Consider the following 16,938-nt stretch of genomic DNA (forward strand, 5'->3'; position numbering starts at 1 on the left):
AGTGATTGTGTGTATTACCGTGCGTTATTGCACTAACGATCGTGATACTATAGAAGTGTTTAAATTGTGAAGAAGATCTTTGCAGGGCTGTGAACAACACAGAACAGAATAATACACAAAATATACCAAAGTAGTGCAAAAGTCGGGCGTTTCCTGTTTTTGCCATAGCAACAAGAATATAAAATAAAAGAATAGTGTGAAAAACGGGGCATTCGCACATCGCACAATTGGAGTTTTGCTGAGCGAGATAATCCAGTGAGAAGGTAAACTGATAATAATCGTTTTAAATTTTATTGACCTTTCCGGTCTATTTTTTAGACTTGCGGTATGTCATCTCAGTTGGAGTTTTGAACCGCTATGCTACCGCTACGGTAGTGAAATTATAAATAAAAGATTACTTCATACTTTCGGTATCTCCCACTGCTGTTGTACGCTTGCCGAAACTTACGCCTTCGATGCTAGATTCCAAAAAATAAGAAACGTCGCTATATATGGCCTACTACGTATGGCACTCGTTACCAACTATGAGGGGAAGCATCGTATATAATGATCCGAGTCGTAGTGAGCCTGAATAGAGGGGTGGCAAAATGAATTTGTTTTTTTTTTCAGTGAACCAAATGCTACATTTGAACTGATGACTCATAGACTGAAAAGACATGGCCTTTGTTAAATACACTATTGGACACTTAATATTGATTCACACAATAATTATATGTATTTGAAATAGTCAAATTGTCAACTTTCGTTGAGTAAGTGAATCTTCAAATTAGATTTCATGGATTGTACAAAATATTGTTCATGACACTGTTTTTCATTTCGATAATTTGCTAATTTTTCAACATTTTCATTTTATTTCGCTTAAGTCATTGTTGCCGAATAACAGTTTTATCCGTTTGCCGCTTTCTCTTATCTACTTATTTCATTAGCTGGCTCTGAATTTCCCAGCACGCGATTTGTCGACAACGTTGTCCAAATGTTCATAGTGTTTTCTCTTGGCAAAACTAAGAAATCTACAGTCATAACAGTTGATTAATAGGTTTGGTGCAACACGTGTTGGCAGGGTCTCAAGTGAACCTTTCGAGCGTTGCCAATCCGGAAAAGGATAGTTTGTTTCTCGGTGTAATATTTGCATGTTTTCCGGTAGGAGCCTTTCTCGACTCCCTCTGAGCATAGTATTTCACATTGTTTCCCAAACATTCCCAATCAAAATACATATATTCATGCAATTTCCGTCATAGAAAAACTTGCCGGAATTATTAACTGAAACAATGCGTATAGAACACAAAGTTGAAACGAAGGCCAGGTTCTAATTGGAACGTAGAACTATTGAAGGAGAAGAAATAAAAGTAATACATGCGATCCAACACGCAGCTTTCCACATGTTTAACAACGCTGATTTCCACAACTAGAAAAGCAACTATTACTCCAGCTAGACTGTTAGGTAGCCAAATAAAATTCGACAGACAAACAGATCTAACACTTGATTCATCGTACACTGATTTGCTGGCAAGCCGCGAATCGGGTTTGCATGAGTATGACGTTTACTCACTACCGTCACCTGTTTAATGATTTGCTTAAAGAGCTGAGCAGAATAAATACTTATTCTGCTCAGCTCTTAAAGGGGTCTTTCTTAAGATTTTTTTCTAGGTTCGCGAGCCCCCTTTTCTCCTCTTGTGCGACTTCTTTCATGCAAAGGATTTTTTATTTATATTGTGCGAAAGAAAAAAAAGATACCATCCCCCATAGGTGATTAAGTAAAATGTGTACGGCTTCTAAGATGTTGAAAACGACAGATATTGTTAGTGTTTTAGCGACTAAACGCCAACTTTTACCTACTCAGTGACTGAGTAACATTGTATTGACCTCTCTTTCTTTCCCACGGAAATATTACTCAATTTCCGTCAAAAGCAGGACTACTCAAAACTATGAGTAATTCTGCTTTGGGTGGAAATTGAGTAAAATTTCCGTTGAAAAAAAGAGACGTCGATACAATTTTACTCAGTCACTGAGTATATGAAAGTTAGTGTGTATGAATGCGATTAGTATTAGAGTTACATGTGTTATGTCTGTAACTTTTTTTTAAACATATTTGAAGCAATAATATAAGAATGTTAATGTAGTTACTGTAAATTCGACGAACATGTAGGCTGACAGACTAAGTATCACTAGCTGGAATATAAATGTAGTGAGGGAAGATCCATTAATAACGTATCGCAAAAATTAAACCAACCTTCCTCTTAGAGGGACTAGGCCTTACGTATCTTATGGACGTTCTCTGATCAAAACAATATGACTCTTCGAGTCCAGTCGAGTAAAGTACGAGACACTGAAGACGACCTTACTGTTGAAGTCGAAATACGTATCTGTCAAGGTATAATTAAGTGGTGGAATTAAATGGGATTGTACAAACTCGTCTTATGACAAGTGAAGACATTCCATTGAAAGGTCAAAATAATTTTCTTAATGACTCTTTAGTTTTTACACCCAAAAGCTCTTTACATGTATTAAAAATTGATAGCACTCTATCACAATATTTCTAAGAATTTCTCAGGGAGCTCTTCAAGGAATTCTCCGGGAGGTCCTCTGATGATGATGATGGTCCTGCTACATACCCCATACAAAGGTTTCAGCTAGATGAGATTTGTCTATAAGATGAATTCTCCAAGATTTTTTCCGAGAAGTCTTCTGGTAGATTCACTGGCAGTTCCTCCGGAGGTTCATTTAAAAATTCTCCCGGGAGTTTCATTAGAAATTCCTCCGGGTGTTCCACCAGTAGCTCTTCCAGGAGATCATTCAGGCTTTTTTCAGGAAATCATTTAGGCTTTCTTCAGTAAATTAGCTGGAAATTCCTCCCGAAGTTCTTCCGACAGTTTTTCTGGGAGTTCCTCCGGGAGGTCCTCTAAGAATTCTTCTAGGAGTTTCTCCTGAAATTCCTCCGGGAGTTCTTACGGGAGCTCCTCCGGCAGTTCCTACGTGAATTCCTCCGGGTTTTTATGAGCATTTCTCCGGGAGTTTCACCGGCAGTTCCTTTGAGAAGGATTTCTGTAATTTCCGGAGGAACTCCCAGAGGAATTTCTGTAGGAATTCCCGGAGAAAGTATCAGAGGAATTTTCGGAAGAACTGCTAGAGGAACATCACATGAATTTATTAAAGAACTACAGGAAGAATTTCCGGAGGAAATCCTGGAGGAACTCTCGTAAGAACTTCTGGATGAGTTCCAGGACAATTCCAGGAAGGATTCCAGGAAGAATTCTTAAAGGACCTCCCGGAGGAGCTCCCAGAGAAATTTTCCGAGGAACTTCTGAAGGAATTTGTAGATAAATTCACAAAGAAAGCCTTAATGAACTCCTGAAAGAAAGTCTGAATGAATTTCCGGAGGAACTACTAGTGGAACTCCCGAAGATATTTTCAGAGGAACAGCCGATGGAATACCCGGAGTTGAATTTCTAGAGGAACTTCCGAAATCCCATTTCCCTTGAAACTCCTGCCAAATATCCTCAAAGAATCTCCTGTGAAGTTCCTGGAGAGATTACTAGAGGAACTTTTGGAAAAACTCCTGGTGGAGCTCCCGGAGGAACTCCCACAAGCACTTCTAGAGCAATTCTCACAAGGTAGTACTGAAATAATTATTGGAGAAGTTCATGAAGGAATTTCAGGAGAAATATCAGAAGGAATTCCCGAAAAAATACCACGAGGAATTAATGCAGAAATTACCAGATGAAATCCAGAAAGTATTCCCAGATGAATTGCTGTTCTTTGTTTGTTCTGAAGAAATTCCTGGAAGAACTCTTGGAAGATATCCTGGAGGAACTCTAACATTCATTTCTGAATGAAATTCTGGAGTAAATTTCGAGTGAAGTCCAGAAAGAATTCTTGGACAATTTCGCGGAAAAAATCCCGGAGAAACTCCTGAAGTAAGAAAAGAATTTCCGGGGAAATAATTGGACGAATTCTTGGAGAAATTCCTAAAGAAATTTCTAGAGGAATTCTTGAAGGATATTCTGAAATAATTGCGGAAAGAATTCCAAAATGTAATTCTAAAGGATTTCGCTATTGAATTTATAGAGGTATTCCCGGAAAAAGTCCTGGAAGTTATCCCGGAGGAATTTAAGGAAGAGTTCCTGGAGGAATGCCCGGAGCAGTTTCTTATAGATTAGCAGATGAAATTATGGAGCGAAATCGGAGGATTTCCGTCATAAATTACTGAAGAAACTTCTAGTGGAATTTTGAGAGGAAATTCCGTATGTATTCTTGGAGGAACTCTAGAATGCATTCCTGAAGGAAATGTCGTAGATTTCCCTGGAAGAATAGCCGAAGAAATGTCTAGAAGTAAAACTTGAAGGGAAGAAAAGAAATCATCAAGAAACTTCCACATGTATTTCCTAAAAAAAAATATTTGGGGGTTTCTAGATAAGGAGAAATTACAATTACAGGAGAAGGATTTTCAAACGATTTTCAGAGGAATTTGTGGATAACTTTCCGGAGGAATTTAGAAGTTCCCAGGGGAGCTTCTAGAAGGATTTCTAGGAGAATTTTTGAGCCCGAAATGTTTCGAGTTGTTTTGAAATTTCATATAGTATGGATCCTGGATACCCTTATAAGTTTTTTGGGAATCTTTTGAATTTCAAAAACCTATTTCTGAATATGATTGGATCGTAAAGTGCACATGTTTAAGCGAATTCATTTTAGTACCCGTTCAATCTTTCCATCATTTAGGGGGGGGCGACGGCCCCCCCCTGCCCCCCTCTGGCTACGCCCTTGGCGAACAGACGGCGTTGGCAGGTTTTGTTCTATTATTGGCAGGGGGTTTTTGTCGACCGAATTTCATTCCACAATATTCTTTAATATGCAAAGAATGTTTGGGCCAAATTTGAGCATAATCAGTCATAAAAAAACCCCTGACAATAATAGAACAAAACCTGCCAAAGCCGTCATTACCCCTACATGGTTTTTAATTTTAAAGTTCGCCTTGGTAATTTACGGGACAACGGACAGGACATTTAATTCCCATTTCAACCATTTCAAAATCGCCATTTGTATTGGCTCAACTCTAATTTATAGCAATACCTTCTGTCGCGACCAGACATACCAGACATCTTGCCCGCTTTTTTTTGCCAATATGATGTGCGAATATGATTCCTACTGATGGTGCTCCTTCCCTCTTTCTCAACGCTCCGGAAGACAGTGGGCGGGGCCATCCGCATGCTCATCTGCCGGATCGGAGTTGCTGCTGCCTGCCTGTAATGCTCAATCGCATCTGCCAAAATAACTCAAAATATTCTTGGTCAATTTGCCCATATCTATTGGCATATAAGACGTGCTCCTTTAATGATGGATGAGTTAGCAAATTTTGCTTCTTGTTGCCATCATGTCACTCTTCATTTTGGAATACGTTAATTCTTATGAAAACTATTTTTTTCAATACCATCAATACACTAACACTACACCTTCTTCTTCTTTTTAATCTATGGCTCTAGCCTGCTTTTCAACTTAGTATTCTATTAGAATTTCCTCAGTTATTAATTGAAAGATTCCTATCCCCGCCATTGCATGAGTATGTGTGGCAATTACAACGGATACACTAAGACCTGGGAGTCGAGAATGTTTCTCACCCGAAAACATCCTAGACCAGTTTCGAAGGGTTAATGCTGATAAATTAACACATGACCTAACGCTATTGATGCTTTTTACAGGGTACTGGGATGTTCTTATAGTAATTGGTATAGGAATTGGTATGAACTAGCCTTGCATAAGAGGTAAAATACCAAAAAAATAATACCAAAAACTTATATGCAAAATACCTGAGGGATAACATGATTAGGTATTTCAATACCAAACGAATAATAATTGGTTATGCATTTGGTATTGAAATTCAATTCAATAACTGAGTATGTTATGGCCTAAGTATTGTGCATATTAATTTTTGGTATTATTCCTTTGGTATTTTACCTCTTATGCAGGGCTAGTTCATAACCGAGTATGGTATCAATAACAGAACTAGGTATTATTGAGCCAATCTCTCCTGCTCCGGAAGTAAACATTCCCTAGTTACAAAGGAAAGTACAATAGAATGAATGATCGAACAGTACTGATTTTTCGACCAGCGATTTCTTGAGTATTTTCAAAGCTTCATTTATACATGTTATAGATTTTGTTTGATTGAAAATTATATTGAAATCAATTTACTCGTATTTAATAAAACTAATCAAAGTGAAGTAAGTTCAACTACGCTTTATTCTGGTAAACGAAAAAAGGCTATTGGCAAATTCAAATTACGCGTGTTTGAATGGTTAAATTGAAGAGCAAGTAATTTTTTTTTTAATTTCAAACCAGAAAAGAGATATAACAGATCAACTAGTTACAAGTACACTGGATTTTGTTTTTAAGCGATTTACATTTTCTCAATTTTCCACTCATCCTAAATGTTTAACGTATATTAATTATCATGTGATTTTTCTTTGATTTATTATGGATTTTTAGAAACATGTTGCGAAGAGTTTGGTGGCAAATTGAAGTCATACGATCAAAAATACGAGCGAAAAAAATCGTGTAAAAACAAAATCCTGTGTAATACAATATTATGAGATGGAATAGAACAACCGCCTTAATATATACAATATCGGGATCTAGTGTGTTCAAACTGTGGAGGATCATGGGTACTCTTCTTCTCTTCTTAATAGGCATTACATCCCCCACTGGGACATTGCCGCCTTGCAGCTTAGTGTTCATTAAGCTCTTTCACAGTTATTAACTGCGAGGTTTCTAGGCCAAGTTACCATTTTTGCATTCGTATATCATGAGGCTAACACGATGATACTTTTATGCCAAGGGAAGTCGGGAAAATTTCCAACCCGACAATATCCTAGACCGTATCGGGAATCGAACCCAGCATGGTCTTGCTTTGTAGCAGCGCATCTTACCATACGGCTAAGAAGGGCCCCCGGATCATGGGTTGAGAATTTATCTTGATTTAATTTCTCCATTCAATGTGATATGAGCCATGATTAATTTAATGAGCTTATTCAACTCTGCAATTATTAAACTATGTCCGGAAAAAAATTGACACGTTCTGGTTGGTAATATTCAAAGTTTTCAAACTTTTTTTTCTTTGAAGAAAAAAAGGATTGATTCTAGTTCAATCATGTGTCTAACAGATCTTATTACACATATCAATTGCATAAGAATGTGAATAGTTTTCGAAAATCCCCCCTGTGTTCCCGTGAATCGCGTGTATCCAGTTTCCCCTACTGGTGCAAGGGATAAAAAAAGTTAAGCAAAAATGATGTTTTCCGATATTTTCCCGGAAAATTTCAAATATTTTTCAAACTCATTCACCAATTATAAGCAAGCGTGAAAATCACGTTTCCACTATTATTGGTACACCACTATTACTGATACGGTCACCCTAATATATAAATTAACAAAATGTACCTATTCCTCATTAAGCGTTACTATTGGCTTCATCAAAATATAAAATGCTATACCACTTAGAAGAGAATCCACGACGTAACTTGAACGTAAACTCTCACTGCTTTAAAAAAGAAATGTATATTAAAATTTTAACGTAAAAAGATAATTAATTGCACTGCAAATTAGTTTTTTTTTCACTATCATTTGAACACTTGACATTTTATGTTTGCACAAACCTTAAAAAAATAATAACGAAACTCATCGTTCGTTCAAAAAAAACATAGATAATCGTTTGCAAACCGCTTCTTCCGTTCACTGCAAAAGGCCAGCCATGTTCCAATGAGTGATTTTCCTGCTTTGTGGTGTTTTGAACAGTATATACTCAATACATACCGCCACATCATTAAAGCCATCGCCAAAGAAGTCTAATTATTGCAAAACGGTTTCTTATCTGCTAATAACCTATCTTCAGTTTCATTCATGTTCGCCATATAGCACGCGGATGAATGACCAGGTGGAAACATTGCAAGCCACAATTGCTTTTCTTTTCATTGTACGTTTTCGAAGGCAGTTAACGTGAAATTTCAAAACCTACACAGACTATAGTTTGTGATGTTTTTGTTAAACAAATAAACTAATGTACATAGAACCATCATGAAAATGTGACCGTGGATGGCGTAATTAGGACTTGTAAAGTATTTGATCTCACCGAACTAGTTTAAAAATGCTTTCAATTGGGGTAGTTCGCCGAAGCGGCAAATTGATAGAAAGTCCATAGCTAAATCACTTTTTTCGCAGTGGTGCTTTGTGCTCCAAAAAACGATTTTTTGGCTCTCGAAGTTCGCGGGTGAATTGCTTCATTGGAAAATGCAGCGTGGTTAAATGATGCAAGAGAAAAGAGTGAAAGTACCAGCGCAGCGAGAAAACAGTTTATTTTAGGGAAAAACGCGAAAGGAATGTAGAGAATTGTGGAAGTTGAAAACAAGGCTATACAGTGTAAAGTCGTAGAGCAGATGACAGCATGAGTAGATAGGGTTACTGCTCCTATGTATAAATCAACGTACCCATATTAATCATACTCGAAGCCAATAAAGTGAAGCGTAAATTTGTTTCTTTTTGCCTTTCTCGTACACATAGTGTACATAAAGGCTATAAGATTACTCCAAAATCGAACTTTTTGATAGAAAGCTCGGAGACCCATAGTGTTGTATATCAATCGATTCAGCTGGACGTATTGAGATTATGTCTGTGCTTGTGTTTGTATGTATGCTCTTATTCCGGCTTCACGATCGAAATCTGTAAATGTTATTTTCTTCTTTTTTGAAATATGGCATGTACGTCCTTCTTCCTACAGTGTGCTGAGAATTACTCACCTGCAACTGCAATTCATGTTGGCAGAAACAACAATCCTGAATACGATTCAAACACTTTAGGCAATTGATTCAAACCGTAAAGTGTAAATCTTATGCCAACTATATATGCAGTACACGCAAATCCTATTTTTGGAATTTCCATCCGTTAACGAACATAGTAATTTGCTGCATCTCTGTGTTAAACGCATAAAAACAGCTAGAATTTTTACCACATGTATGGTACTGTTTTAACTGCCACAAGCATTCTAGATGCTGCGAGGCCAGTATTCTTGGCGAAACAGATCACCGTTCTAAAAATAGTAATCTAAGATTGAATCTTCACCGTCTTAGTATATTGTGTATTTCTCCCGCATCGACTTGCAAAAACCTTTCAACAGGAAACATAAACTCATACTTATTAATAATGTCCTGTTCTGAATGTTTCCACAACACAGCTGGATGCGATTAGTACTATCAATCATCATCGTGCATTATAATCACGTGTACACCCAATTCTGCGCAGATGCCCAGTTCTTATACAGGTTTTGGTAGATTCTTATACAGAATTGTTAGAAAATCGTGTAGCTTTGAATTCATCCTTTTTAATGGACGGCACAATAGGCCAGCTCCGTAGAAATGATTGACCAAAATACCAAAATGTCATTTTATATTTATGCTTGTAAAATGTTTTGGTTTTTTAGATTTTTTGGAGGGGGGGGGCTTGTGGTGGTGTGTGCGTGTATGACTAACTTCGGCTAAAAGTTTAGGTTCGGTTTTTTTTTTCTAAATGAATTCATACTCAAAACATAAGAAATACAATAAGTCTAAATCTATTACATGGCTTGTGATGTAATACTCGTATTACAAATATAAACAATAATTTTGTTAGAAGCCTAATTATATTTTTTGTTCATATTTTGGAGGAAAATTTCACTATATTGTGCAATATTCAATATAATTAACTAAAGTTATTACAAATTGCATATCCGGGCGGTAAATAAAATTCATTGGCTTTCATGTGCTCAGATATAGTGGAAATACTATTTGTCAACTCAAACTTATGGTCGCACCAAATCATACATGTTTATTACTACTTTCAGGGGTTGAAAAAAATCTAGCATTTTCCACAACATTCTGAAAATTGCTATTCAACATAAAAATGTGTTATGTCAAACATCTCAAGGTCAAGATCCACTCATTACCCAGTCAACAGAAAGTCGTATATGATGCCACATAAGATGCTTAAGTGGAGTTTATATACGTACAAGTTGTGTGGGTATGTACGTATATCGCCTCCACTTTAGCATCTTATATGATATCATATAAGATCTTATGTTGACTGGGTATCCTTCTAATGAGCCGCGCAGATAACATATTGGACATATGTGAAAAAAATGTGTCTTATTTTTTAGAGGGTGAAACCAAACTTATGACCGGATAATTATCGTACAATGCTGAAATTGATGTCAAGAGTGAGCAAATGATCTAACATTGTTTAACCTCTACGCCCGTTACGGTTCTCCTAACTTGTGCTCTGGAAAGTTACAGGAAAAACACGTGCAAGAAGTTCGTTAAAATGAAGTCGATAAGTTTATAACACTGTAAGTCCTCTAAAAAGTTCATCTTTAAGGCGAACTTAAAGACTTTACATACACTTAGGGCCGATTTCTTCACCCCCGCTTAGTCGCTAAACCAGGATTAAACGTATGGGTAATTATATGTCACTACTCATCACAATTTTTACTTTCCACTTGCCCCATTCTACTGGGGTAAGTGGAAAAACAACTCCTAATTTTCAAATCTATTTCCTATATATTATTAAAATGGTATGAATGAAACCACACAGCTGGTACAAAATTTACTGTTGTTGATAACATAAAAACTGGTTTTACAATAATTAAAACATTTAAACAAATATCGACTTTTCCTTTTCCACTTCCCCCAGTGTACCTTATATAGATCTGGTTATAACTTTAAAACACTTGAATTCGAGGCTTTATATTGGAAATGAATTATGAGAATTACTCAAAAAAGCATCTAAAAACCAGGACTAATTTGCGAATTGGGCGTAACTTATTTTGTAAACAAACGTTGGAAGCCAAACAGTGTTGTCCAATACTTTGTGCAAAAAAATCTGCTCTTTGGTTTTACACCATCTAAGCGATTATCTATTCTTAATTCATTAAGTACAACTAATAAAGGGATAATTGAATATTTAAAATGACATATCAATCTGTCAAAAAACGCACACCAGACCCGCAGGAGCTCGCGCACTGTAAACATACTGGAGTATTTTCTCTCTAAAACAAGCATTTTCTGAGAAAATCACGTATCCGCCAAAACAAGCTCTCCTCTATCCAAAGGGAATAAGTTTTGGAGAAAACGCATGCATTCTACAGAATCGAATCGCAAATCAGTCCCTAAACAATACTTTGATTACATTAAATATTGATTTGATTAATTTTTGCCTTTCTCGTACAACTATGTTGTACCGAAAGGCTATCATTTCACTCCGAAAACGAACTATTTATAGAAGCCTCTGAGACTCATAGTATTAAATACCAATCGACTCAGCTCGACGAGCTGAGCACATGTCTGTCTGTCCGTGTGTATGTATGTGTGTATGTGTGTGCACAAAAGCTATAAAAAACATTAGACAACTTTTCGTATAGTAATCCTTAACCGATTTTCTCGCAACAAGTTTCATTCGACAGGGGACAAAGCCTTGGTGATCACTATTGAATTTGATAACGATCGGTCATTGCGTTTCAAAGTTATAAAGAAAATGGTACATCGGATCATATAAACCCCATGTAAGGTTGGTGTCTTAACTAAATGCGAGAAAGGCACCACCAACGCTAGGTGGATTAATCTGGGTTTTTAGTAGTATAATAACATCAGAATTCCTTTTCATTTACTTATTAGTTTTCACTAACTTTTAGCCTTTTTGGATTTTTTCTATCTAGGACTCTTTTTAGAAGATAGGTTTACTGAACATAAAATCCTAGCTTGCACTTTTAACAGCAAAATACTGTTCCCGAGCAGGAGAAATTACCTCAATAATACCTCATTCTGTTATGGAGGTGGAATACCAGAAATTAATATACAAAATACTTTAGGCATAACATGAATAACATAGCAATAGCAAACGAATAATAATTTGTGATGCGTTTGGTATTGAAATACCTAAGCAATGAGCATGTTATGCCTAAAGTATTCAGCATATTAATTTATGGTATTATTGTTTGGTATTTTACCTCTTATGCAATGCTAGTTCATACCAATTTCTGTTATCAAGGCTGTCGCTCCTGCTCGGGTTAGACCGAATAGGCCGTTGGTGCTGTTAGACCAATGCGAGGAGGTAGAGGAAGCATTAGACATAATATGAACATTCTTTAGATAAAAATGAATAATGACTCATCAATGTACCATGTTGTCATATTTTTATAATATGTGCGTTTTTCATTATTTTCCTGGAGAGTGACCACATATTTTCTAGGGTGCAATCAATATCTTAAAACAGCAGTAAGGGCTTAAAGTCTTTTACAGCGAATATTAGATTATTTATCAGAATATTAGATGCTTTATAACTGAATTGACGAATCTAACTGAATTGATACTCACAAATGATGTTATACATTTTATATACCAAGAAACTATTTTCTTCGTTCAATAAAATACATTGTTTTACATTATATGAACTAAAGTGTTCAAATTTTTTCGTGGAAATTTTGGAAAATCTACCGGAAAAACCCCAGGAATTTAATTTTTAGACTAGAGGGGATAATTTATCCCAGAGCATCCAAAACATTTTGATATTTTTTATTAATTCTTACTTAAAATTGTTGTTGCTTTTTGAAATACGTACTACGTAAATTCTGCTAGTGATTATTAGCAAAATTTCGCAATCACGTTGAATTTTGCCATTAAACATACGAAGAATGTATGAATTAAAGAACGTCGGAAATGAAACTCAGAATGTAGATCGCCTAAGTGAATCCATAGAGGTGATTATTTTAATGGAAGCAAGTGGAGCTCATGTTCCTACAGCGATCGTTATTTGGTCTCAATTTGAGACCAAAGAAAGGAATTAAAGCTATATGGTATATCCAAACAAACAAAATGCCACATGTATTTGTTTGGATATACCATATAGCTTTGCCATTGAAAAATCTATGAATGGTTAAGTGATGAACTTTGTATTTAGCTTAAAAATCACTCTAATAAAGCAATAAAAATATGAATGGCTATTTGAAAACTAAGCTAACCAACGTGCAATAAACCAATCCTTATTTGTTATTTGTCGAAAATTAAAGAAGAATAAGAAATTGTAAATGTGTTATCTGGAGAACACTTGAGGCGAGATGTATTATGTCATGTCATTGTTTGAAGCGTATAAACACCTAAATGGTCATCATATGGTGACCATTTAGGTGTTTCCCTGAGAAATGGAAAATCTGCAGCACTAGCAGACTAAAAGAGCTAAATACTGTGAAGAGCACTCTAGATCTTAGGTGTTTAGGTTTTTCAGACCGTAGTGTTATTCTCAACCACATTTCTCGGCTACCGACACTACGCGGCTGCAGTTTCCGAACTGGAAGTTGAGTTTAGTCTAAAACTTTTGATCTCAACCAAAGAAATTGAGAGATCCGGTGCCAATTTGTTCAAAAACTGTATAATAATATAACCAATTTAACTTTTTTTCCTTCATTGCTGTGAATTTTGAAATGACTGTAGTTCTTCACTGTTATTATTTGCTTGGAATTTTGTAAATGGATGTATGCATTTTCTCAAACAAATGATTCATTTATACGTAGAGTCAAATAAATCAGTGTATCAATTAATCCGAAGGCCATCATAATTAAACCTAACCATACCTCGTATAAAGCGACCCCAGTATAAACATTTGACAAATAAAACTAATAATATCTGTCTCTCATCCAAGTGTTTATGTTTATTCTTTTGTTACAGAGTGCGCAGATTCCATCGCTGAAAATCTAGTCGAACGCGCAAGAAAGGGAACATCGGATAATATCACTGTAGTGGTAGTATTCTTTAAGGACCCTCATCTTATAGCTAAGTCATCCTGGCTGAATAAAATGGAAGCAGCCTATGACAAAAACAATACCAACAGTGCTTTCGATAATGAGGTAAGTAAAATATGACAACGCATTTTTGGCGACCAACAACTTATTTGTCCTATGTCTATGCAGTAGATGCATATGAACTAGATCACTAGTTCCGATGCAGTAATTAATAAAACCTAATGTGAAGCATTGTACTGTATTGTTTTATTACCAACATGGATTTGACATCATCAGTACTGGTGTCATCCAGTAACAATATATTTATATTATTTCTTTCCTCTCACATTGGCATTCCGTTGACAAAGACGCGAACCTCTGCCATAGAAGCCAACCCCTGAATTCCGATAAAAATTCCGCATGAACTTATGGCAAGTGCAAATGTGTTATCGGCTTGCACAGGGCAAGTGACTGTATCATCATTCCATTCCCATCCCCAATAGATTTATTAAGGTCATAAGCAAGTGCAAAGCGTCGTTATTGCCCACTTAACATCATAGAGCTTTTTGACTGTGCAATGCACATTAAGGTTGGAAAGCAACATCCATGCTCCATCCATTGTTCCCTGTGCAAATACGCTTATTCTGATAAATTACGGAATAGCAACTACGAAGTGTACGGTTATGATGCTTATCATTAGAAATCTGCAATGTTTAAGTATTCCTTGTGGTACACGTAAAACAATAATGCTATTTATTATTAATATTTCTAATACTTTTTTGTCAAAGCAGAGGTTCGATTTAATTTAAAAAAATAATTTTATTTAAAACACCTCTATCGATCTTAAAACTACGCGTACACGACCTAAACTGAATTTAATTAATAATCGTATAGACCTCGAAACCTCACAGCCTATTCTAAATCTGCTGATTCCAAAGAGTCCGAAGTTCGATGGTCGATGGCCAGTCGATGCACTTGCTGACGCGGCATCCGTCCACTGGTTGCGTGTTGTAGGTTGTTGTCAAGCTTAACTTCTGGGTCAGCACATTGGTAATTGGTGCCAACGTAACTATATATCAGAAAATCCCAGATTAATCCACCTAGGGGTGACGATGCCTTTCTCAATTCAATCGATTGGTTTCGCTTTAGTGTAATACACCTCACAAATAATTGCCTACATTACAGCTCTTGCAAACGCTGTTCAGCAAATCAACCTACCAAGCTAATAAAGTTCAACACACCATTTTCTTCATAACTTTTAAACGCAATGACCAATCGTGATTATATTCAATAGTGGTCAACTAGGGTTTGTCCCCCGTCGAATGGATCGGCTGAGAATTGTTGGTGGTGGTGGTTTGCGTGGGAGTGCCATCAGCTTGGATAAATCGACCTTTGAATCTTTGTTTACAAAATCACATACGTCCTTTTGAATAAGTACCCGAGAAATAATTCGATTTTAGAGTAAAATGATAGCCTTTCGGTACAACATTGCATTAGCCACATACATTCCAAAATTTATACTTTTCATCAACTTATGAATGTTATTAACTTTTTGGTATGGGATCATTCATAAGGTGGTATAATGAAGTGCATTAGTATTTTCGAATGATTTTTTGCCATAACTTAAAAGGTTTTTTCCTTTACGTAAAGTTGATTAACCCCAGGAGCTTTGTTGATTTTTAGTCGACCGATCTCCTCTCGGATTTCTTGAAGATCCGGAGCAGGAAAGCTTATCACTGTGCACGTGCTACCATGTTTATCGCTAATTTGCCTTCTTATATCCGCGTCCGCGTTGCATTCTTCTCTTCTACTAGCTGCTCATCTTCGCCGTATTACCAGCCGCTCCTCATATCCATGACCACCTAGTGCAGATCTGCAATGCTACCAATATATATGGCATTCGGTTTCGACACGTGTTGTACACAGTTGTGAGCTTTGAACCAGATACGGGTCTCCATGTGACCTTATGAATATTATTTTCAAGGAAAAAGTGCTACTATTGCGAGGCTGCAAAGTTTATGTATCGTTGGCCGTTGTCATTTTATACGGTTTAGAGACTATCTAGTCCGATCAACGATCTGTATACATGCCTGATCAAGGTTTACATGGAGATGAAACGCACCTTTTTTGTCGTCTAATGTTGAGAAAATAGTTGAAGGGCCGTTGATTCTCAGCTTGCTCAACCTTGCGTTAATTCGTTGTCACTCAATTACGCGTTGGTGCATCTTGACTAGAATTATGAAGCAGGTTCCCTGGTCGTTAGTAGTAGAGAAAAGTCGCTTTTGTAAAAAGTAGCTGCTCGTTGCTTGCCTTTCCACACTTTAGGGATTTTTTTAAAATTCTAATAGGAAAATCTTTGGAATTCTCCTGGGATTTTTTTAAAGTTCTTCTGAATTTCTTCGGAAAACCCTTCATTTTCGAAAAACTCTTCGGTATTTCCTCGGGAAAGCCTCTGAATTTTCCACGAGAAATTTTTCGAAATTTACACATGAGGCTCTTCGGAATAAATATGTAATTTTTAATGAATAATCCTCGGATTTTCCACTCTCTGAAATTTTTTCGTGAAATCCTTGGGAATTTCTTCTGAAAAATCTCTAGGATTTCCTCAAGAATTTCTTCAGTTTCATGAATTTGATTATTTCGGATTACGTACAATGGTCACTCAGGTCTATGAATATGGATCACGAAAATAATTTCTTTCTCGGAGTACGATAATATAAGGTTTTGCATTCCGCCCTCTTCTTAGCGGAGTTCCTAAACTGACCACTCTTACGGATGTTCCGGTGGACCTCCAGTCGCCACTCATGTCTATCAAAATGGGTCACAACAATGATTTATTACTCAGAGCACGATAATAAAAAGCTTTGAAAATACGGCACTCTTCTAGAAGCAGTTTTATGAATTGATCCCTCTCACGAATGCTTAGGATGCTCCGGAAAGATACCAGACAGTCGAAAAACCAGAATATATAGTGATCCATGGAAATTAGACTTTTTACTGGGATATTGCCACAAAAATTTGTTAGCTTTTTTTTAAATAAAATAAATTTTACTATATTTTAAATGAATATGCTCGATGCAATTATTTATAAAATAGCAATAATTTGAATTGTCAATGTCGTTTAATTCAACTTAGTAAAGCATAGCATAGAA

The 16,938-nt window shown here is 36.4% G+C and overlaps 1 protein-coding gene across 2 annotated transcripts in view; it reads left to right on the forward strand.

Moving 5' to 3' along the window:
- LOC134211808 (uncharacterized) overlaps nucleotides 1–16,938 on the forward strand; it is a 156,616-nt gene that overhangs the window by 70,841 nt on the left and 68,837 nt on the right. For both annotated transcript variants that reach the window (XM_062689069.1, XM_062689070.1), the window contains exon 7: nucleotides 13,734–13,912. In XM_062689069.1, coding sequence (XP_062545053.1) covers nucleotides 13,734–13,912 — 179 coding nt within the window. The remainder of the gene's footprint in view (nucleotides 1–13,733; nucleotides 13,913–16,938) is intronic.

The sequence above is a fragment of the Armigeres subalbatus genome, chromosome 2 (genome assembly GCF_024139115.2).
Source record: "Armigeres subalbatus isolate Guangzhou_Male chromosome 2, GZ_Asu_2, whole genome shotgun sequence".
NCBI classification, from domain to species: Eukaryota; Metazoa; Arthropoda; class Insecta; order Diptera; family Culicidae; genus Armigeres; species Armigeres subalbatus.